Source organism: Felis catus, chromosome C2 (genome assembly GCF_018350175.1).
Source record: "Felis catus isolate Fca126 chromosome C2, F.catus_Fca126_mat1.0, whole genome shotgun sequence".
NCBI classification, from domain to species: domain Eukaryota; kingdom Metazoa; phylum Chordata; class Mammalia; order Carnivora; family Felidae; genus Felis; species Felis catus.
In genome coordinates, this window is record NC_058376.1 from 94278062 (window position 1) to 94302801 (window position 24740).

The 24740-nt window shown below is 37.8% G+C and overlaps 1 protein-coding gene across 8 annotated transcripts in view; it reads left to right on the forward strand.

The window, feature by feature from the left end:
- Positions 1-24740, forward strand: part of PLD1 (phospholipase D1) — a 209934-nt gene that overhangs the window by 72157 nt on the left and 113037 nt on the right. For 6 of the 8 annotated variants that reach the window (XM_023260401.2, XM_019840111.3, XM_045037268.1 and 3 more), the window contains exons 2-8: positions 5845-6035; positions 6296-6423; positions 11080-11225; positions 11501-11606; positions 13124-13189; positions 20831-20889; positions 22359-22451. In XM_023260401.2, the coding sequence (XP_023116169.2) occupies positions 5876-6035; positions 6296-6423; positions 11080-11225; positions 11501-11606; positions 13124-13189; positions 20831-20889; positions 22359-22451 (758 nt within the window). In that variant the 5' untranslated portion in view covers positions 5845-5875. Of the gene's footprint in view, positions 1-5844; positions 6036-6295; positions 6424-11079; positions 11226-11500; positions 11607-13123; positions 13190-20830; positions 20890-22358; positions 22452-24740 lie in introns of those variants that run through there. The other 2 variants (XM_045037269.1, XM_045037271.1) reach the window with 2 other exon arrangements.

The following is a 24740-nucleotide window of genomic DNA, read 5'->3' on the forward strand; positions in this document are numbered from 1 at the left end:
AGGAGCCCATCCAGGAAGACAGTTGCTAGATGGTACATTAATTTGGGAGCTAACTAAGAGATGAAAGGCAGGATATTTCCTAGCCTGTCAGCCCTGAAAAATACTGAAATGAAAGAAACTTTCCTAAGGGTAATTTTCAGGGGCCACCTGTTAATAGAATTCAAGGGAATATTAGCAACCTAGATTACTTTGGCCTGTAGATGTGTGTGCATTATGACACTGGTTCCTCAAACTTCCTGAGGTGGAAAGTATAGGTGGCACTGTTTCCATTTTACAGATGAGATGCTGAAACCCTGGAGGCTGCGGGTTGCCCAGGTTACCCTGATAAAAAGGGTAGAACAACCATGGTCATCTGGCCTGTCCCCTCCACCACGGACATTTAATTATCTGCCCAAGGTGCATAATAAGCCCTCCATTGATTATTTGTGGAACTAATGTTCTTTTATTAAAAAAAAAATCAAAGATCCAAGTAAACACCAAGAATTTTTTTTTAAATTTTTTTGATGTGTTATTTTCTCAAAATATATCATTTGGAATGTAAACTGTGATAATATCATTTACTTTATCCAAAGTCAGCTCAACTAAAAAAATATTTATCCAAGGTTTACTGTGTCACCAGAGATTGAGTTCAGTACTTGAATCCACATTTACGATGTTTGCATTTCAAGGAACATCGAGTCAGTTCTGTACAAATCATTGCTATATAATGTGTTTGGGGGAGGTTATGTAGTATGGGTCCACCAATTAATTTCATCATAATGAAAAATGGGAAAACAAGAAATCCCCATGACTCAGTTTGGTTTTAAATGATCTAATTATAATTCATTTCACGTTCAAACATGATTCTTGGTTTGGAAATCCATTCCATTTATTTCTCTAGGTAAGCACAAATAATGTATTGGAAAAAATATGGGGAACTCTGCATGTTCTGTTAGAAAGGGAAACAAGAAGTAAATCGGTTACCTTCACAAAATGAGTGTTAAGTTTTGGGTTATTGTTGTTCCTTTTTGAACTGTTTTACTCTATGAGCATGTAAAATGGGAGTGAAAGTCTTCACTGTCTGTCCCTCCTGCTAGCCCCAGTTCTACTTCTGGCTGGTTAAGTAGCTGGACTTTGGAGCCAGATCGACCAGGGTTGGGTCCAGCTCCATCACTTCCCAGCTGCACGGCTCTGGGCAAGTTGCCCATCTAAGCTTTTCATCTTAAAAATGGGGGTAAGAATAGGACTCAGCTCCTAAGGTTATTGTGAGGATTCAAGGAGATCATGTGATTAATCTTTTTGAATAGTGGCTGGCATTTAGTATGTACTCAGCTAATATTGAGTAATGTTAATATTTATTTTAATATTAGTAGTTATATTTGATAGTCTTATTGTATTTTAGCAAAGGCATTGCATATATATGCAATATATTGCATATATATGCAATGCCTTTGCTAAAATACAATAAGACTATCAAATATAAATGTATTTACTAATATATATAAAATATATAAATATATATAAATATATATAAAAATATAAATATATATAAAATATATAAAATATATAAAAAAATATATAAATATATATATATAATATATAAATATATATATATAATATATAAATATATATATAATATATAAATATATATATAATATATAAATATATATATAAATATATATAAATATATATAATATATAAATATATATAAATACATATAAAATACATATAAAAATACATATAAATATATAAATATATATATAAATATATATAAAAAATATATATAAATATATATAAAAATATATATATAAATATATATAAAAATATATAAATATATATAAATATATATATAAATATATATAAAAATATATATATAATATATATAAAATATATAAATATATATAAATATATATATAAATATATATATAAATATATATATATAAATATATATATAAATATATATATAAATATATATATATAAATATATATATATAAATATATATATATAAATATATATATATAAATATATATATATAAATATATATATATAAATATATATATATAAATATATATATATATACTATCAGAAAGGAAAATATCTGCTTCCTTTGATGTCCTATTTTCCAGTGATGTTGAAAATGAAGATCAGAAAAAACTCTAGAGTTCTCTGATTTCACCCCTGAATAACGGGAAGTAATTAAATGTTCCCTGCAAAAAATTTTAATTCTAGTATTCGATACCAGAAAAGAAAAAAAACAACCCTATTTACTTTCCAAATAGAGATGCAAACAAAAATAAAACACAGCTGCCGTTACTGCTCCATGGGCACCATCTCTACTTGGTACCAAGAGAGATAATGATCTTGCAGTATAATTTTATAAGGAGATAATGAAATCAATTACACTATCTCAAGGGTAAACACTGAAGGCCTCATCCCATTGCTGGTTAAGATGGACTGTAACTGTGGCAGCTGCTCACCCACCGTTATAGATTATTTTGGATGAGAGAAAACATGGGCTAATAAATTAAGATTTGACAACATAGGAGTGTCGATGGCCTTACAGTTTGATATTCAAGAATAAAAGCAGCAATACAATTGATGGATAAAAATTCAACACAAAGCAACCACGGACATGAGTGAAGGCAGTGATAGACAAACAATTTGGTTCATTTTGATTATTAAATTGTAAAGTTTTCACAAAAGCTTAGAAAAAAAATCTGCAAACCGTTTGGGTCTACTGAAACTCCATGTGATCTTATAAAATATTATGAACCACAAAAATAGGAGGCTAAGAAGAAATATAGGAGACTTTGGGGTATGTTTCTATTAATTATAATGACTATAGAGTTAGTAGGATTCCTTCCAAGGCATGGTGATTGAAGTAGATAACATCTTTTGTTGTTATGATACTTAAACTTTATAGAAAAGATTAATTTATAGACATTCAACCCATTAAATAAAATCAATAATTATGAACTTCTATAACCAAGTCCGTGAGATTTCAGGGCCAGAAAATCTGCTTTATAAATAAGTGAATTCAACACTGACACAAGTTGCGTGACCTTGGGCAAGTTCCTTATCTAACTCTTTCAGAATAATCATAAATACCAGGTAGTACTGTATTAAATAAGTGTGCTGAAATTGTGCTTATTAGCACATAGTAAAAACTTGAATATAAATGATAAGAGGCTTCCTTTCTGCTTCTTTTCTCACTCCTAAGTTTTTTTTTTACAAGTTTATATGCTTCTTTTCTTTCTTTTTGAAAAATGATTTTTATTTTAGTTTGATCTAGTGACTCTGTACTATTTATTTCAGTTATCTTGCAGTGTATAATTATTCTAGTCTCTATATCTTAAATTTAACCTGCATTTTAACAGACACTCTGTCCAAAAGAAAAGTCATTGGAATAACCCTTGTTTTCCTTTGCTGTGCTAGGAAAGTTGGCAGAGTTAACCATGAGACAGTTTAATCAATAGAAAAGGGCTTACAAATTCATGAGTAGCAACGATATGATGTAATTTCTTACTTGTTTTTCCTTGTCTCATTTCCTTTAAGTTTCTCATTACCTTGTATTTTAAATAAAGCAAAACCTGGCTCACGGTTGGCATCTAGTAAGTGTTTGTTGAATCGAGAAGGAAGGAAATTAATATTTTAATTGTGACCAGAGGCAACAAGCTCCTCGATGGAAGCTGAACAGACAGTCATTAAATTATGCAGATTAGGAAACATCTGCCACCTGCTTCTCGTATTCATATGAAGAACTACTTGGGTTAATTTCTTAGGTTAAAGTAAGTACATTATAAGGGGAAGCTGAGTAATATATATAGCATTTTTTTTGTCTATAGTTAAGGTTCCAGTGTTAAAAGGACCTTAGAGAGGAGATGGCTCAACCTCCTTAGTTTATTACCAAGAGGAGTTACCAAGGCCCTGAGAGTGTAAATGGGCCCATCCTGAGGTGCTGAGCATCAAGAGGAGGTCATTTCCTATTCTTCCCATTTGAATCTTGCCCAAGAGCACTTGTTTTACTGAAACTTCCATCTGTTCCAGGGGCATTTACATATCTACCAAAACTATACGGAAAGATAAAGACTGTGGTTGAGAAGATCAGCTTTTGGGTCAGAGAGACCTGGTTTTTAAATCCGTTCACTACTTACTAGCTCTGTGACTTTGGATGCAAATTATGTAATCTCTCTATGCCTCAGTGTTTTTATCTGTAAAGAGGGGTTGATAAACTTCCGTCATCTTCGATGGAAATAACAAAACTTCATAGATTATTATTGATGATAAACATGATAATGTATAAAAAGGACTTATCCCCAAGCCAGGTACATATGAAGTGATTGGTACACGTAAACTGTTATTATAATATAAATGAGAAGTGGAGAAGAAAGTTGAAGGGAAGTGATGTAGGCAAGGATAGGCCTGTGTTTTGCTAATAGTGGACCATCGATACGGCTGCAAGCTTCCTTACGGCCAACGTGGAGAAAGAAACATAATTGATTACATACTTCACAGAGAACTTTGTCATATTAATTATGTATCTCTGGCCAAACCAGAGCCACATTCCTCCAGCCCAATCTTCTGAATTTCCAAACAAATTCTCTTTCTACCAGACACGGCAGTATAGGTTCCTGAGACTTGACGGATTACAGTAAGGGCTGTCCAAGTTTGGCCAAGACTCTCTTAGTGTTTCCCACAGAGACCCCCAGCTTCTTGATCACACCTGTAGGGGAGAACCTGGCCAAGGGTCTTCCACTCAGCACATGTCATTCTCAGGAAGGCCTTGGACCTTGGAGGAGGCCAGGAATGAATTTGGGGTTATGTAGCTTATACCTCTCACCCATGTCAGGAGCTCCTTAACTGCAGGGACCAGCCTTATTCATCTTTACAGATTTCCTCATTGCCTCTCACAGTGAATGGCAGACGCTCAGTAAATGTTTGTGATTTGCAGGAATGAATGGACATGTGTGGTGGAATTGCTGGTATGAAAAACCTGCTGTTTTAGGGCCGGGCTGTAACAGAGCAATTCTTTCCAGCAGTATGAATTTGTCACTCAGCTCTGAGGATGGCGCTCAAGGTTTAAATCTTAGTATTTAAAGGAAAAATAAAATCTATATGAATATGAACTCTTCTTCCCTGGGTACTGATGTTTAAAGACTTGTGTTATTAAATGTCGAAATGAGATAGAACTTGTTTTCTTCAAAAAGGAGAGAAGTACGATTTGAGCACCTCCAGTATCTTTCAGAATAGGTAGATTAATCAATTACCTTTCAAGACACATACATTATTATAAGTCATGGAAAGTCACGGCCCGAACCTCATGTTTCGAAAAGATAGTATTTACACTTTGCTTGGGATATCACCTACATAGGAAATGTGGAAAGGGTTATGCTGTCATGAAAATGTCTTAAAACTGCTTATTGAAATTGTTGTAAAATGCCCTAAAATGTCTTTAGAAAATATTTAAAGTTGCTTAATTTCACGTGATATTTTTCCGTGTGTTTGTTAGAGTTAAGTATCAATTTATTTTCTCTGAATAACCATTCCCAAACCAGTCTCCCTGGAGTCTCCTCATTTATCCAACTTAATGAAATTGGGCGAAAGCTATGCTGGCATTTATTCAATGTAGTGTTTCTCTTTCGTACGTGCTTGTGATTAAGGATCTCACTCCAATTTAATTTACAGGCTAGGAATCTTTTAAGTGTTAAAGAGGAAAATAAATGAAAACATTGACTAAACTGGGGCTCACACAGAGCTAGTTGACTTGTTTCCATATGCTGTATCTAAGCCTGGACTCATATTGTAGAATAGGGTTTTATTTGACCAAAATAATAAATCCTTGTAACCCCCCTTTTTTTCCCCAGCCCCTTTGCTCTTACCCTGTCTGAAGCCAACATGTCACTGAAAAATGAGCCAAGAGTAAATACCTCTGCACTGCAGAAAATCGCTGCTGACATGAGTAATTTGATAGAAAATCTGGACACACGGGAGCTGCACTTTGAGGGAGAAGAGGTGGATTATGATGTGTCTCCCAGCGATCCCAAGATACAGGAAGGTAAAGACTGGTGGTCTGAGCGAGAAGAGAGTTTCTCAGAGTTGCCTGGCAGAGAGCAGATTTGAAATAACCAGCAAATGACTGATCATCCTTGCTGATGTCCTACCCTGGGCTGAGACCATTTCACTAGCTGTATTCTTGTTGTAGCAGGTTATGATTCTTAAACAGATGCCCATAAAAGGCGAGTTATGCTAATATCGTGTATTCTTACAATATCATTGTGTCCTTGCAATAACTTTATTTACTTGTTTATTTTTTAGTGTGTATTCCTTTCTCTGCTATTTATAAGACTCAAGGATTTAAGGAGCCTAATATACAGACGTATCTCACCGGCTGTCCAATAAAAGCCCAAGTTCTGGAAGTGGAGCGCTTTACATCTACAACAAGGGTCAGAGCATTTATGGACTCACCTTGTATTGGTCCACGTATACCAATTAACACACTGACTTCCATTTTCCTTCCTCATAGCTATGATATGTTTTTAGCTTTTTTTTTTTTTTTCAAATCACTTGTCAGTCCTATTCATCTCTCAAGAATTTGCTTTCCATTTAGTCTTGATTCTCATATGCCTTTTTCCTACTTCTGGAAAATGCTTTTTTTTTTTTTTTTTAAATACACACCTAAGGCAATTTATAACTTGGATAAATTGCTGAGTGCCGCTCCTAGTCCTCCTCTCTCCTCGATTTTCTGTTTAACGTGGGCTCTTGGGGCATCACCATTCCATCTAGACCGTCACGTAGAAGCCAAGGAAGAGTTTAGCTTTCTTAATGCTGGTTTAGCAAGAAAATAATGATGCTGCCTGGCTCTTGAAAGAAAAAGAAAAAAAGCCAGGATGTTGGACTGACCAGTGTCATTACCCAGAGACGGTGCTGAGAGAATACTGCTGGCATCTTCTGCTGCTCTCTGATCTGCTCCTGGGACCTGTCCTTTAGGTCTGTTCATGGGACCTGAGTGCTGGAAGGCGGCTTCCATGAAGATGACTTCATCAAGCAAAGCATCACTCTTTGGTGTGGATTAGACTAGGTTGTGAGGGGAGCCACCATTGCTCTGTTACTGACTGTACATCACAGTTGTCAGTCTGATAAGTAGAGGGCATTGCCACAGGCAGGTGGCCTTTGTCCCCTCAGGTTGAGCTCTGGCCACGGCAGACTAAGGCCACCTTTGCTCCTGCCTCAGGGGAAGTGTAGAACAGCCTTTCTCCAGGGACAGGTTCTGTCTGCCTTTCCTCCTTGTCTTTTGCAGAGTGGCATGTGTTACCTGGGTCCTGATAGTTTTGCTTAGTGGCCTGTCCTGACCTACCTGTGTGTATGTTCTGACTCCTAACACCCACCTTTGTGTGCAGCCTTTCCTTTGGGCCCTTTATATGAAGGGGGGTCTCTACCTCCCTGATATACCACTGAGCACAATGCACTCAGAAATGTCTCTGATGTGGCCTTTGACTTCTTAGTTTGCCTACCAGCTTTTAACTTCAGAGGGGATACGCATGCTTAAAGGGTGAAATGCCCAGACTCCAGAGCCAGACTGCATGGTTGAAATCCTGTCTTTGTTTTGTGATCTCCAAAAGTTACTTAATCTTTCTGTTTGTCAGTTTTCACATGTGAATAACACTAAATAATGGATATAACGGTGCCCACCGTATAGGTTTCTTAAGAGGACTTAATAATAATAGTAATACACAGCATTATGCAAGGGTATTGCGTATTGTATTGTTAGGGAGCAAGAATGTTCTGTCTGTTCCCAAGATCCTCCTAGCTGGACTAAGACTCAAATTGACATGAGGCCCATTAACATGGGTCAAATTTGATTTCGTTAAGTATGGGCAATCCACACAGACGTGGAAATTCCAAAGACAGGCACGTCTGGGACTTCAAAGAGAAGGAATGCAATTCACAGGGAGATGACAAAGAGCAAATGTTTGGTAACAAATGTTTACCAGGCCACTTGGAAATAGTGGGACATATGGAGGACTTTGATCAAACAGGCTTTGCTAGTTCTTCCCTGTCTACCATAGCTGGTTCATCGTATAATCTGTGATGGTGGCTCTCCTCCTGGAGCAGGTCCTCTAGCTCAATTCTTTCTAGGCGCTTGAGGGGGAGGTAAAGAGCTTTTCCTGGATCTGCTGGGTTTCCACTGGTTTTTAACTCAAAGTAGTCTTCATGACAAAGTGGCCCATCTTGGGGTGGCCCATCCTTGGCCCTTATAGTATTACATAAGCATACACTAATAGTACATATTATTATTAATAGTAGGTGTCTCCTAAGGTTATTCACAAAGATAAATAAATATTCAAGACCCCCAAACTAGGGACTTCTCTGTGCTTGGACTCTTCTTCTGTTACGTGAATTTGGTTTAGTCCTATTCTAATCTGAGTCTGTGTGAGAAAGCTAAGGATCATCTTTTTTAATTTCTTTTTAATGTTTATTTATTTTGAGAGAAAACGAGAGACAGCACACACGTGCATGCAGGAGATGGGCAGAGAGAGAATCCTAAGCAGGTTCCGCACTCTTACTGCAGAACCCGATGTGGGGCTTGATCTCACACTGTGAGATCCTGACCTGAGCTGAAATTAAGAGTCAGATGCTTAATTGACTGAGTCACTGAGGCGCCCCGCTAAGGATCATCGTTATCCTACTTCGTGTTTAGTTTACTAAGAAATATGAACTAAAGTCATGCAGTATAAATGTGATTCCAGGTAAATAAAAACACACTTTTTCTAATTACTGAACACATTCTATGTGCTAGCTCAAGGCAAGGCCCTTCTCTTTTCATTTCTGTGACAGCCCAATGAGGTAGGTGTTCTTCAGGCCCTCTCAGGCTGGAGATCTTCCATTTGCCCTCCAGTGCCTCCTCCTACCTTTTTCTACCGTGTGCTCTGCCCCTCAGGGCTCTCTGCTTTTGTCCTCTGGTAGGGCTCAGACAGTGAAGAGCCCAGATAGGAGATTGGGGTTACCTTGGGCTGACTGTGTCCCTTGACCAAAGGCACCCCTTTCCCCAAGGCAGCCATCCTTACATGGTTCTCTCCTTCTTGTTCCAGTACCTGGCCCTGCATCTTGTTCCTTCAGGACTAGGAATGCCTTCAGAGTCCCAGGTTACTGTCCTTCCTTTATGGTTTCCTTACCCCTATCACATCTTTATAAGCAGTCCCTTTATTTAAGCTCTTCAGATTATTCCAATTCCAGAAAATTCCAATAATTCGGCTGGGATGTTGTCTGACAGAAGTGACGCTTGGCTGAGGCATCACAGCTGGTAGGCTGCACCACAGGGTTTCAGACCTTTAAAATCTTCAAGGAGGATGCGGCAGCTTGTTTTCATCGTATCATACCACCTCACAATTGCTAAGAAGTTTGGTGTACAAAGTCTTGGATTTATATGTGAGGGCTAAAACTTGGCATTTGAAAAAGTTTTAAAGTATTCAGTTTTTGTAGATACAATCCTTGGAAATGTAGTCGCTTTCCTAAATTGTATAATTTTTCTTATTTATTTGGTTCGTCTGAAATTGAGCATTTTTCACTTGAATGCGAAGTTTCTGGCCACTCAGAATTTTCCCGCATTCCTCTCTCTGACACATGATGGAGGATGACACCTGTAGTAATGTAAAAGTAAAAGTGAACGTAAAGTAAAAGGCAACATATAATATTGAACCCCAGAACTGTTTTTTTTCTACTTCCAGTTGTAGTAATTGTCATGAATCCTAACTAGAGGCGAAGCAAATGCTACATTTGAATATTTACCAGTGATATGGCTGGATTTCAGACTTAAGAGCACAAGTTGCATTGATACTCTTGCTCATATTTTATATAGTAAAGCATGGCCACTCTGTGTAGATGTAGAAGTTAGCAAAATAGGACTATAGGGGACGCCTGGGTGGCTCAGTCGGTTAAGCATCCGACTTCAGCTCAGGTCATGATCTTGTGGTTCATGAGTTTGAGCCCCTCATCAGGCTCTGTGCAGACAGCTCAGAGCCTAGAGCCTGCTTTGGATTCTGTATCTCCCTCTCTCTCTGCCCTCCCCAACTTGCTCTCTGTCTCGGTCTCTCTCTGTCTCTCTCAAAAACAAATGAACATTAAAAAAAATTTTAAAAGATAAAAAAAAAATAGGACTGAGGGCCAGGAATCACGCATGTGGTTGCTGACACGAGAGCCTGGATAAATAAAGTAGCAGAGGAGACATTTACTTTCTCTACCCCCAACATCTTTGGTGCCTAAATCTTCCAGGAAGGGCCAGTGTCCTTTGGGTAGTCCAGAGTGCCCACTGCCTAGCCACCCTACACGCCATCCCCCTGTCCATGGAACTTCCTTCAAGATCTCCTCCGCTTTATAAACATCCCTCAGTCTCCTCACACTTTGTACTGTATCAAAACTATCCCCCAGGCCTGTTAGTTCTGATTGAAATCATTACCAAGATATATTTGCATTTTAATAAGAAATATTTTTTAAAATTTTAAATGGGGATTCATTTTAGTTAAGTAATTGGGAAAAATATTTTGTGCGTAGTCTTTCACTTTTTCCCTCTAATCATCCTGTACCTTGTTGGTCACTGGTGGTCCTTCAGAGCAAGGAGATGTTGTAGACAGGGGTGGACCTTGGAATATGTTTCAGAAGGAGAAGGCATTAATGTCATCTGTGAAGGACAAGCCGCTGGCTAAGATCATGCTCCTGGAATCCATTTCCTCCAGCTTTCCTCTCACCCGCTCCAGTGGTCTGTTCACTGTTTATACTTTGGGACAAGCAAAATCACCGCTGATATCTAATTAGGGTCTTCACTCATGGTCTCCTTTACCTGATTTCTTGTTTCAGGGCTGTGTGTGTGTGTATTTAGAGCAATACGACTTGTGGAAGTTTATCTTTGGTGTGATTCAGAGTTTGTCTTATGTATATTATATACATTATATATATATATATATATATTATATATATAATATATATATGGAAATTTTATTTCTGTAACCACCTGTTTTAGGAAACATCTTGTCTGAGCTATTGTTCATTGAAAGACTTTAGACTTTGTTATCTAAAATATCAATCATTTTTATTGATCACTGTAGGTACCAAGTATCAATCTTTACACTATTGAATTAACACATGGGGAATTTAAATGGCAAGTTAAGAGGAAATTCAAACACTTTCAAGAATTTCATAGAGAGCTGCTCAAGTACAAAGCTTTTATCCGAATCCCCATTCCCACCAGAAGGTAACTGTTTCAGAATTAATTATAAAGTTATCCCAGTATGCAAGCTGGATGGAAAGAGTGTTTTATCTATATTATGGGCTAACTTGTCCGTTGTTGGTGGATATTTCTATTAAACAGGCTCTTCTAAAAATAAACATAAAATGCTTTTATGCTCATATTTATGCTTTCATTTAAATGAGAGTAATACTCAAAGAATAATAAATGTTTCCATTGTGTGTGTGTGTGTGTCTGTGTGTGTGTGTGTGTGTGTGTGTGTGTGTGTGTGTGTGTGTTAGGCACACGTTTAGAAGACAGAATGTCAAAGAAGAGCCTCGAGAGATGCCAAGTTTGCCCCGCTCATCTGAAAACATGATCAGAGAAGAACAATTCTTCGGTAGAAGGGTAAGCCCTTTCAGTCTTCTGTTGTTCAAAATATAATTTTGCAGTGCTGTAGAAACATGGCGGCTCCTGGGAGGTGAGGGGGACCTGGCTGCAACTTTTCTTTCCCCCTGATCCCTCACACAGGCTAGCTTAGCATCTTTGGAACTTGTTAGGCAGCCTTCTTCTCCAGGTCAGAATGGCTGCACTCAGAATGGTTGCATTTCCCAGAAGAGGAAGAGTGTTCTATGAAGAAGTTTTCCTCTGCAGGAACCTCTTTGGGCTGGTTGTGAGTCAAGCTTGAGCTCACCATTGAGGGTTTTGAGATATACTCCTTTAAAAGCATTTATTTCTACCCGTTTGCTCCAGACTTCATAGTAGCTTGTCCCAAGTATATGTGAAGTCTAATTACCAAACTATAAGTGGGCCCTTAGGGTCAGAGAAGAGTAGGACAGAAACCCCAGGAGCAGGTGCTCTGCCTCAGTGATATGGTGCCGCACAGGGTAGAAGATGAATTGTTTTTCAGTAGAAAATTAACAAGGAGGGGCGCCTGGGGGGCTCAGTCAGTTAAGCGGCTGACTTCGGCTCAGGTCATGATCTTGCGGTCTGTGAGTTCGAGCCCCGTGTCGGGCTCTGTGCTGACAGCTCAGAGCCTGGAGCCTGCTTCGGATTCTGTGTCTCCCCCTCTCTCTGACCCTCCTCTGTTCATGCTCTGTCTCTCTCTGTCTCAAAAATAAATAAAAGTTAAAAAAAAGAAAAAGAAAAAAAAGAAAATTAACAAGGAAATATCAGCTCTGTTTTGTAATCTGAAACTTTTATCCTGAAAGGGATATTTGACTTCTCCTTTGTATAGTTGTCGTCTTGTTTAAAATCCTTTTAGGGATCTAGAATACATATTGTCCATGTATCATGGAAAATGATACAGTTTGGGGTTACTGTGTGCACTTACATGAAAATGCAGCTGAAAATGAGAAGCTGTGGCTTTAACAGTGCATCCACACATCATCATAGTCGATGTGATTGTCATTAACCTCTCACATTTGACCATATTTGAAATCAGAATATAAGTACTAGAAAGTGTCTCTCTCTCTCTCTCTCTTTTTAAACTTCCCCCCCTTTCCCCCTGAAGAGATGTTAAAAAAAACTGCAGTATATCTACCAGTAGTAAATTCAGTGTTGAAATTAAGGAAATCAAGGTTTTTGATAAAATCAACAAATGCCTTAAAACAGTCTACTATGGGCAAGTCCTGTGCTAGTAATTATGGAAGATTGAACGAATATACAGCTTGGGCCTCTTCAACAGTTTGTAAAAGACCTAAGCACATGAAAAGTTGAATAGCAGGAAGCAATTTAAATAAAAGTTCAGGGGAACTATGGAAATAACTCCTTAGTGCTATTCAAGATTCCTTGTCCACTGATAATATGAACAAATAATTGAATAAATTGCAGAAGTAAAGATTGGATAATGGTCACACCACTGTCACTGTTTAAAATTTTAAGTATGAGGACATTCTCTCTTCTCTCCCATATTTGTGTTACAGAAACAACTGGAAGATTATTTGACAAAGCTACTGAAAATGCCCATGTATAGAAACTACCATGCAACAGTAAGTACCGTTCAGTGACTTAAATTTTGAAGTACTTTATAAAAGTATAAATCGGCTGCTAAATTTTGGATCATTTTATCAACACAAGTGCATGTATCCACTTGTGCATTCCTCGGGTTAAAATTAGTAAAATGAATGCAAAGTTGATTTGACAGCAATAATCTAGTTCACAGTGATGCTGTTTTTAAAAATATCAACTATAAATTGATGTGTCTAGATGAACTTGTAACACTGGTCTAGGCTAGATTATCTAGAAATCAATGCCCTTCTCTTCTCAGGTTTCCAGAATAATGCCCCAAAGCATTTCTAACCCTGAAGAAAAAAACCAAAAAAACACTGAGTATAAGTGATGAAAACAGCTGAGCAGAGTTGAATACCCAAAGATTAGACAGAGCGTACTGCTTGGTTGGCCATCTGATTGGCCTGCGATGCTTATAAAGGGCCTGTCTTTTCATGTGAAAGTGAGAAGCATGGGAAAAGCTAGGGAGAGAAAAAACTCCCGAGAAATAAGAGAAAAGAGGTGGTGGGGCTTAGAAGCAGCTGGGAGGCACACAGCTGGCAAACAGAAGGGGGTGGGCTTTTATAGAAGTTTTCAGAAAACAATAAGCTCAGCCCTTTTAGAGGCCTTGGAGGTGGGGTGTTTTTAAAGGGTTCACCTTCAATTATCAGAAGTCCAGGTAACTGAGACAATATTGGATTATTGTGTTTTTGTGTCTGTGTCTTATAAACTGTACTGCTGTGGGGTTGAACATACGTGTGTGGTGTATGTGGAACTTAAGGACAGACACGGATATGTCCTACAAGATGTGGCCTCCAGTTTAGAGAGTGGTGGCACATAAGGGAAGTTGTCTGTGTATTGAGGAAAGGAAGCAAGAGCACCTGGACTCTGGAGTTTTCCGGTGACTTGCTGCCCGCCAGGGTATTATTTGGAGGCCGGGACGTGTACCCGGCTGGTCCCCTTTACACACAAAGGATCTGGGGCCGAGCCACAGTCCCCCTTCTACAGCAGTTTGCTGTATGTCTGTTTGATGGACTTGAAGGAGCGTATGTAGTTTCGTAATCCTGGAGAAGTATTTTCCCAGGGAGACTGCCAACATGGGTCCAACCAGAGGATCTCAAGAGGAGGAGGGTGGGAGGGATTTCTTCCCTCCTAGGACTCAGGAATGTGCATCTTTGAAAGAGTATAACGAGTAAGGATATCACTGCTATTATTTACAATTAGTTAACTGCTATTTCTCCTGCTAAAAATGCTGCTTCCTGTTGTGCTCTCTGAAATCACATATGCTGTTTTCTTTAATAGAGATTTATTTAAATGTGTACTAGTACCAGTATGCAATAATTTTCTATTTGTTTTACTGTTCTGCCTGCCTGTGACTTTACTTGTACTATTTCTTGTGGCTTTGAAACAGTGATTGCTGAGTTTAGTCTTCTCTTTCTATGGATAGTACTACATTTTGGATTCTAATGCTGATTAAATGATGATTACCTTTTTTTAAATGTTCATTTTAATTTATTTTCCAATCATAAAACATTTTCCAAAGTTGAGCCATAGTGTATCTAGAAATTCTAGCATGTCTTCTAAACATTTCCTTGGAGAGGGAAAACCTGGTTACAACTCACCTAATTTATGTTACTCCACATTTTTGATGGCAACTTATTTACCCCAAGAACAGAATTCTCCAAAATGATTCAAACTTTTGTAAGATACAGTTTGATCTAAATTTTCTTTTTTTCTTTCTTTCTTTTTTTTTAATCTTCTAACATTATTTAACTTTCCTGTGAGACACTCTGGCCTGGAGACTAGATTTATGGGCTTTTGCCTCATATTTGTCAAATTAGATTGGCATCTTTGTGTCTCCTTTTGATAACTGTGAGAAATATTAAAACTCTTGTCTATAAAATCATATTAAAAGTTATTTTTATACAATCATATATAATTAACTTATTTTTATAAGTGTAAAGCAAACCTATTAGAAATTAATTTGGGTTTTTAGGCCAGAGGTCATGGATCATAGGTCAAGGGATCAGATAGGATCATATCTCAAATTTCAATAAAATTTCAGTGAAATTAGACATGGACAACTTTTCTCATTTTCATATGGTCATTGGTTAAGTTGGTATTTAGATAAGTAACTTTTTATTCAGGAGAATAACTTAAAAATTTTTTTTTAATGTTTATTTTTGAGAGACAGAATGTGAATGGGGATGGGGGCAGAGAGAGAGGGAGACACCGAATCTGAAACGGGCTCCAGGCTCTGAGCTGTCAGCACAGAACCTGATGTGGGGCTTGAACTCACAAACTGTGAGATCATGACCTGAGCTGAAGTCAGACTGAGCCACCCAGGCACCCCAGAGAATGACTTTTTAAAAATTTCTTTTAATGGAAACCAATTTGACAATAAATTTTATATTAAAAAATAATAATAAAATAAAAGAAAATATTAAGTACATAAAAAATAAAATAAAATTTCTTTTATACTCTTTGAGGTTCTGAAAAACAGAACATCTTAGTGTTTTAGTGGATTTAACATTAGATAGTTCCCTCAGAGATTATTGGTAATTCATTCTGTTTTCTTTACTCATTTATAAAATAGGGATAAATGTATTTTGACTCTCTTCAAGGCATAATATGCTAAAAAAAAAAAAAGAGAGAGACATATTTACTCAATTAACATACAAAATCTCAAGCAGAATTCCTTTTGTGTTCTAAATTTTATTAGTGCTAGCTCTAGTATTGAACCTATTAGCTGGGCATTTTAATTAATAACTGGAAAATGCTTAGATTCCAGGGAATTTAAAGGAAGAGTCATTAGAAACCGTAAATGCACTATTTTTGTAGCTGAAGATTAAAATCTAGAAATGGAACAAAGTGCATAATTTCCAAGAGAAGGGTCCTAGGTTGATATGATGATGTTGCTAACTTCCGGTAAGTCATTTGACTGTCATAACTCAGATTCCTTACCTCTGAGAGGCTAATTTCAAGCTAATTTCCCTGTTGGAAGGAAGGAATCTGAAGATAAACATCCTATAGGTTAATAATACTGAGTTCACCCCTCCCATGTTTTGCGAGGTGAATGAATTTAGTTTGAGGAGAAGAATGGGTAGAGATGAATAAAGGTGTTTCCATGCCAACAAAGAAGCTGTACTGTTAAACAGCTGCGCCTGCAAATTAAGGGAGGTGTTGTCATTCTCATGATTGAGTCTTGAGAGTTGGGAGAGTCCAGCCTCTCAGTTTCCTCCACAGATGAGCCATCTTCTCTTCCCTCTGGTGTGGTGTTAACCGTCTGACCGTGAAGGCAGTCTTTCCTGGCATAGTTGAGCCTACCTCCCAGCCTCACCATAAAGGCCCTGCCCAACCCAATGCTCTTGTGTCCCTTCTGAGAATTTCCTACTTCGGCACTTGCTAGAATTTTTGTTACCTCAGGCTTAAAGGGGACTGCTGAACACCTCCCTTCTCTTCTAGTACAAAGATGAGGTAGGACAGTAGCGTATATATGACTGCCAGGTAATTTCCAGGGTTTACTGTTACCCCTTGGGTTACTTGCTTGTCCTTTGTCATATACTTTCCTGTTTCTCTAATGTTTAATTGTATTTTTCACAAGTTTCTTTGAAAAAAAAAACCATTGATTAATGCATTATTCAAAAGATCAATAAGCCCAGTGGAATACTGTCCAGCTAAATTGATCATTAATTCATGTTCTTGAGTATCACTTGTGCAAATAGAAAATGGAATTATTATCACTAAAGATACACTGAAAAGTTTGGACAACACAATCTTTGTTAAATTTCAAAATGTATTATTGGGGTTTGCTTTTTTTATGTTTATTTTTGAGAGAAAGACAGAGACAGAGAGAGAGAGACAGAGAGAGACAGAGAGACAGAGAGAGACAGAGAGACAGAGAGAGACAGACAGACAGAGAGAGACAGACAGAGACAGACAGAGAGAGACAGACAGACAGAGACAGACAGACAGAGACAGAGAGAGAGAGAGAGAGAGAGAGACAGAGAGAGAGAGACAGAGAAGGGGAGGGACAGAAACAGAGGGAGACACAGAATCCAAAGCAGGCTTCAGGCTCCAAGCTGTCAGTAAAGAGCCCCACGTGGGGCTCGAACTCACAAACTGCAAGATCATGACCCAAGCTGAAGTCGGATGCTTAATTGACTGAGCCACACAGGTGCCTATTGGGGTTGGGTTTGCTTCTAAATTGACCTTGCCACATTCACTTTTAATCTGATAAATCTATTTTAGAGCATGCATGGCCAGAGATTTTTTTTTTTTTTTTTTTTTTTTTTTTTTTTTTTTTGTCTATAATAGAGCTAGTTTTTTTCTTGAAATCTCACCCAGGTGCCCCTGGACAATTAACGTCTTTCTCCACACTAGGGGTTTCTAAAAAAAAAAAAATATTAGAACATGCATGGCCAGAGATTTTTTTTTTTTGTCTATAATAGAGCTAGTTTTTTTTTTCTTGAAATCTCTCCCTAGTGAAACTAAAGTGATGAAGATCATTTTTCATTTTATATTGGTGCACAACTTTACATTTTCTGTATTACTAATACATATATTTTTAATTTACACTTAGCAGTTTTATTATGACATTCTAAAGTTACGATTTTGGAATTATTTCAAAGAATACTTCTGGTGTCAACCCTATGATAAGAGCTATATGAATAAGAAATTATCCAGGTATTAGATAAATGGTTTCCTTGATTTCTGCTTTTCATTTCCTGTTCTACCATTTACCTGTTCTGTAGCTTTGCATAAATTAGTTACACCTCTGTCATAGTTTCTTCCAGCGTAAACCAGGACTGATATTTTCTCTCTGCTCCCTAGAGATGAAATGAGAAGTTGTGCTTTAGGGTTTTGAAACAGTTTGGATTCCATGCTCAAAGTCTGTGATGTCACTTCTAATAAGTCATGCATTACTACATTCTCTAATTTGAAGCATTTCCACAAGTCAGATAAAAAAATATGATACCAAATCGCCATCTTTTATATAAGAAATGAAACATAAAGACTTTATATAAAATCTTTATGAAAAATTTAATGTGAGGATATGTTTGATTTGGGGTTTCTAAGTCTTTCTGAATTTTATTTTATTTTATTATTTTTTTTATTTTGTTTAACGTTTTTTATTTATTTTTGAGACAGAGAGAGACAGAGCATGAACGGGGGAGGGGCAGAGAGAGAGGGAGACACAGAATCGGAAACAGGCTCCAGGTTCCGAGCCATCAGCCCAGAGCCCGACGTGGGGCTTGAACTCACGGACCGCGAGATCGTGACCTGAGCTGAAGTCGGACGCTTAACCGACTGAGCCACCCAGGCGCCCCAGTCTTTCTGAATTTTAAATACTTCCTCAAACAACCCTAAGAAAGATACGGAAACAATTGGATAAAGACTGACAGCAGTGAAAGATTTGTAATTTTTTTCTTCCAAGGTTAATATTAGATTATTTTCCATCACATATACAAAACTTTAAAGGAAAACTGTTATGTTTCATTTTATTAATCCCGTTTACATGCCTAGATCAAAGGCCATTTCGTCTGAAGTGTCACATCAGCAAGGAAGTAGTCCCCTTTCCTCCATAACTACTTTGACATGTAATTGTTGTGGTTCTTCCCACAGAACTTTGTGGATATGGAGTGTTTTCCGTGTCTGGTCTCCCCTCTGCTTCTTGACCCCAGGAGCATATCTTTTTTGACTTTGAATTTTCTGTTAATGCTGTTACTGCATGGTTTGCAACCTCTGGTAGATCTGGGCTTACTGTGGCTGCTTTTAAAGAAAATACTGTAATTTGGGAGCAAAATAATGTGTAACTCTAGTTGTTGCAAGGAATACATGAGATAAAACTCCTGCGTGTGCTGAGAATCACGTAATGTTCTTGGTTTTCCCCTCTGCACTTTCATATTTTCATCTAACACTCATGGGGAATGGCTTACAGCTTTTGCAGCTTTGTTTTGAGGAAACTGACTAGTCTGACCTAATTCTGAGTCTATCCCTTGCTAATTATTGATATTGGACAGTTTATTTAGCTTCTTTTTTTTAAGTTTATTTATTTTTTTTGAGACAGAGCACAAGCAGAAAAGGGGCAGAGAGAGAAGGGGACAGAAGATCCAAAACGGGCTCTGTGCTGACAGCAGAGTGCCTGATGTGGGGCTCAATCTCACAAACTGTGAGATCATGACCTGAGCTGAAGTCAGACACTCAACCGACTGAGCCACCCAGGTGCCCCTGGACAATTAATGTCTTTCTCCACACTAGGGGTTTCTAAAAAAAAAAAATAATGTTTATTTTTGAGAGAGAGAGACAGAGCGTGAGTGTGAGAGGGGCAGAGAGAGGGAAACACAGAATCTGAAACAGGCTCCAGGCTTTGAGCTGTTAGCACAGAGCCTGACGTGGGGCTTGAACTCATGAACTGTGAGATCATGACCTGAGCCAAAGTTGGATGCTCAACCAACTGAGCCACCCAGGTGCCCCTCTACGCCTGGGGCTTTTAAACTATGACCCATGGACCAAATCAAGCTCACTGCCTGTTTTTGTATGGTCCATTAGCTAAGAATAGTTTTTACATTTTAAATGTTTGAAAAAAATTTAAAAAGAGTAATATTTTGTGACATAAAAATTATATTAAATTTTGTATTTTAGTATGCATAAATTAAGTTTTAATGTAATGCAGTCATTCTTATTCATTTATGTATTGTCTATGGCTGCTTTTATGCTATAATAGTTAAAGTATATGATTCACAAAGCCTAAATTCTTTGTCTGACTCTTTGCAGAGAAAGTTTGCCTATTCCTGTTCTAATCCTCAGTTTTGTCTTCTGTACAATGGGAAAAATAGCACCTATTTCAGAGAGATTTGAGACAGTGTGTGAAAAATGCTTAGTAGGGGGCCAACAGATAGATATTAAGTACTTAGTAAATGTTAGCTATTGGTGTCATTATTATAATATTTGTAGTTTTTATCTTATAATTTGTATAGGAAAGATGGGCCTAAAATTCGCTTCCTTTGCTACTCAATAAAAATAGAATTATTTTTATATTATTGTTACATAAAATCATTTTATTTCATTTGTATTAAAATATTCTGGTATTCCTGATGTTCAAAGACCTCCCCAAACTCACCTCAACCTACTCTGCCATTTAATTTTACGTAACTATCTTCATCTTCCTCACTCTAGCTCAAATGTACATCCCAAGAGCTCTTTACACCTTCCCTGTTCTGTTTCCCCCTTCATCTCCCACTTCCACATGCCAAGTCTAGCCCACCTTTCAAAAGCTGGCCCCAACATTGCCGCCTTCACACACCGCTATTATTTGTGTGCACACTATGTGACACAGTCCCCCTTCCCCAGCAAAGAAAACACAGAAGAGTTTTGGGAGTAAATCCTCTCTCCTCAACTTTCTTGAACATTCTGTCTCTACGTGTGAGAGCAGACATCACTTTCTAGGTTGTGTTTGAATTATGTACACACTTCTGATCTGTTCTCTCGCGGAGACGAAAACAGGGCAATGCCATTGTTCTGTGTAGTCCCCCAGATGTGTTTACACATAGCGGTATCTAATGCATGTTTTTTTTCAAATGTGTACGTTTATCTTTTTTCCTTCTGACTCTCTAAAGTATGAATTTCTGGCCTCTTTTCAGACAGAATTCCTTGACATAAGCCAGCTGTCTTTCATCCATGATTTGGGACCAAAGGGCATGTAAGTTCCGTGTTGCATCTTAAAGAGAAGTGTGAAAGTTGATAAGCATTACCATTTGATTTGCCCAGCATGCCATGGTGACAAAGCCTACCTGGCTTTCCTGCTACCTTCTTTTCTCCTCAACAGAGTCAGAGCCTCTCAGGGACTCTATTTATACACAGTGGTACCTTGCTATGTTGAACAAGGGAATCAACTGCTCCACTCTCTTATTACAGCCCAGATTTCCTCTGGCCCAGCAGTAGGAATGTTTAATACAGGTGGCAAATATGAAATACGGGAGAAAGCATTAGAAATAAATATACATTATTGTATATTGGAAAGTGGCAAGGAAACAGATCTTAAAAGTCCTCATCACAAGGAAAAAATGTAGAACTGCATGTGGTGATGGAAGTTAACTAGACTTGCCGTGGTGATCATTTTGCAATATATACACATATTGAATCAATGTGTTGTATACCTGAAACTAGTATAATGTATGTGAATTGAAAAAAAAAATCAAATATGCCAGATCCCTTCTTTTAACAAGTTACAAAAGTTAGCTATTTCTCACTCATTTTCATGATTAAAAATAATACTGTGTAAAATTTGTTAGGTAACAAGATTGGAATTTACTTATTATTTTTCCTTCATAATGAGAGAGCTTGATGTTATTTATATAGAGCCTACTTAGCTTCTTGAGTTAAGAGCATTGTTAGTAATTGTTTTAATTTTTTTTCTTTCATTAAGCCATTAGTATTTTTTTAATGTTTATTTATTTTTGAGAGAGAGAGAGATTGAGATCATAACTGGGGGAGGACAGAAAGAGAGGGAGAGAAAGCATCCTAAGCAGGCTCTGAGCTGTCAGTGCAGGCACCCACATAGAGCTCGATCTCATGAATCATGAGATCATGACCTGAGCTGAAGTCAAGAGTTGGTTGCTTAACCTCTGAGCCACCCAGGCGCCCCAAGCCATTATTATCATTATTTCTTGTCCTATCTTTCAAAATCAAGATATTTCTCTTTCCAAAGCTCTCATAGCTGTGCTCTACTCCTTTGGTTATGACTTGGTCCTAGAACTGTAGGTGAAAAGATGCAGAAATCCCTGGGAACATGTGGGCGAGCACCTCCAGTGGTCTCAATGTGAGCTGAACCATTCCTTTGCAGGCATTTGGCAATGTGTGGGGTCTTTTTCAGCTTGTCACAATGACTAGAGGGTACAGTCAGCATTTGGAGCCAGAAGCAAGGATGCTTAAGGTCTGCAGTGTGAGTGAGAGAATGTTGCTGGCTTCAATCCGACCAGGTGCTTTTAGAGATCAGCTGCTAGAATATCCAGACTAGCGAATGTGACATTAAGCAATTTGAGAGTGAAGGAGGAAAGGGTGGGGAGGAAAGTTATGTAACAGTTTATTTACTCCCAAGTTGCGGGGCTGTATCAGCTAAGTGTGAGTTGGAAATTTGAAGATGCCGGGTTAACTTGATGTGTCTTTCAGAGAAGGTATGATAATGAAGAGATCCGGGGGACACAGAATACCAGGCTTGAATTGCTGTGGTCAGGGAAGAGCCTGCTACCGCTGGTCAAAAAGGTAGGACTTGGCAGCTTTGTGTATTCGTTTTAATAGACAGGGTATTTGGGAAGTTTTCACCTACTAGTTTTCAATTATGAATCAATTATATATCCTTTGAAAGTCACAGCAGAGCAAATTTTAAATTATTTTACGTTCCAGTCTTCAGCATCCATTTAACCATTAAAACTCGGGGTGCCTGGGTGGCGCAGTCGGTTAAGCGTCCGACTTCAGCCAGGTCACGATCTCGCGGTCCGTGAGTTCGAGCCCTGCGTCGGCTCTGGGCTGATGGCTCAGAGCCTGGAGCCTGTTTCCGATTCTGTGTCTCCCTCTCTCTCTGCCCCTCCCCCGTTCATGCTCTGTCTCTCTCTGTCCCAAAAATAAATAAACGTTGAAAAAAAAATTTTTTTTAAAAAATAAAAAAATAAATAAAAATAAAAATAAATAAAAATAAAAAAAAACTCAAACATGGACTTGTAGGTAGAGTGTGCAAACTTTATTATATACATAAAGACCTGGTCGGCCACAGAACTCCACAACTGGTCGGCCAAAGGACACCTACAAGTGGCCAATGAGCACAAGTAGATATCTCAACATCACTAGTCCTTAGGGGAATGTAAATCAAAACCAGAGCGAGGTTCAACTTCATACCCAGAAGGATGGCTCTCACGAGAAAGATGCACAAGAACAAGTGTTGACAAAGATGTAGGGAAATTGGAATACTCCTCACATTGCTGGTAGAAATATAAAATGGTGCAGCCACTGCAGAAAACAGTGCAGCAGTTCCTCAAAATATTAAACATAGGAAGTGAGATTACTGGGGCATATGGTAACTCTAGGTATTTACCCAAAAGCATTGAAAAAAATATGTCTGTATCAAAACTTGCAGATGAATGTTCATAGCAGCATTATTCAGAAAAGCCAAAAGGTAGGGACAACCCAAATGTCCATCACCTGATGTATGGTTAAATAAAACGTGGTTTATGCATACAGTGGAATATTTTGTGGCCATACTAAGGAGTGAAGAAGATTAATGGATATGGGGTTTCTTTCTGGGTTGATGAAAATATATAGTTGTACAACTTTTTTGAATATATTACAAACTGGTGAATAAATACAATTTTAAAGGGTTTTAAAGTATGTGAATAGATGTCTGAAAATTTTTAGTGGCAAAAAAGAGAAGTACTAATACATGCTATATTATGAATGAATCTTGAAAACATTATGCTAGGTGAAGAAAGCCAGACACGAAAGGCCACATATTATATGATTCCATTCATATGCAATGTCCAGAACAAACAAATCTATAGAGATAGAGTCTGTGAGTGGCTTCCAGGGGCTGGGATGAACGGACAGTGGAAAGTGACTGCTAATGGATATGGGGTTTCTTTTGGGGGAGTGACAATATTCTGAAATTAGATATTAATGGTGATGGTGCACAACTTTATGAATATACTAAAAAGCCACTGAACTGTATACTTAAAAAAATAAACTAAAAAAAGAAAAGAAAAATTGGTCAGACTTCAGGGATGATCATTTTAGATCTACATTTGTGAGGATGTGTATTATGGTAAGTGTGATATAGACAGAGAACTTTAATTCATACCCTACCCAACCAAAGACTCCTGTGGGTCAGTATTCTCATCTGATTCTGCTTTGTGTTCTCAAAGCATTTATCACAATGTTTTGGATATAATAGACAATAGTTACTGGTTACAATAATAATTTACTGGAGTTTTGGAAAAATATTAAGAACTATATATTATTTCCCCAATTTTGAAAAAGATCTATGAGCTCATGTGTAATTATTAAATTGAGCTAAGTGTATATTAAAAATATATAAACCCTAAGATTTACTTTTATACATATTTACACTACCAACAAAAAATACTGCTAAGTCAGGCTCTTATTTTCTCAGTTTTGAAAGGATGGAAGAAGTTACAAGGGAAAGATCAGGAGATTAGACTAGATAAAAATGGAAGATTCCTATGTTCCGACTAAACGATTATACTAAAATAAAAAAGGAAGTAATATACTAGAAAACACTTGTCTTCAAATAAACTGCTGTAACTTGCATAATCGCCCAGTAGGGGGCCCTGGTACAGATTCCTCCTGAGCAGTCCTCCCCGCTCACCAGCTTTGGCTGGGGCCAACCTCAAGGTTGCAGAGGGCAAGCCCTTGGGAATCTTTGAACTTTTTTTTTTTTTTCAACGTTTATTTATTTTTGGGACAGAGAGAGACAGAGCATGAATGGGCGAAGGGCAGAGAGAGAGGGAGACACAGATTCGGAAACAGGCTCCAGGCTCTGAG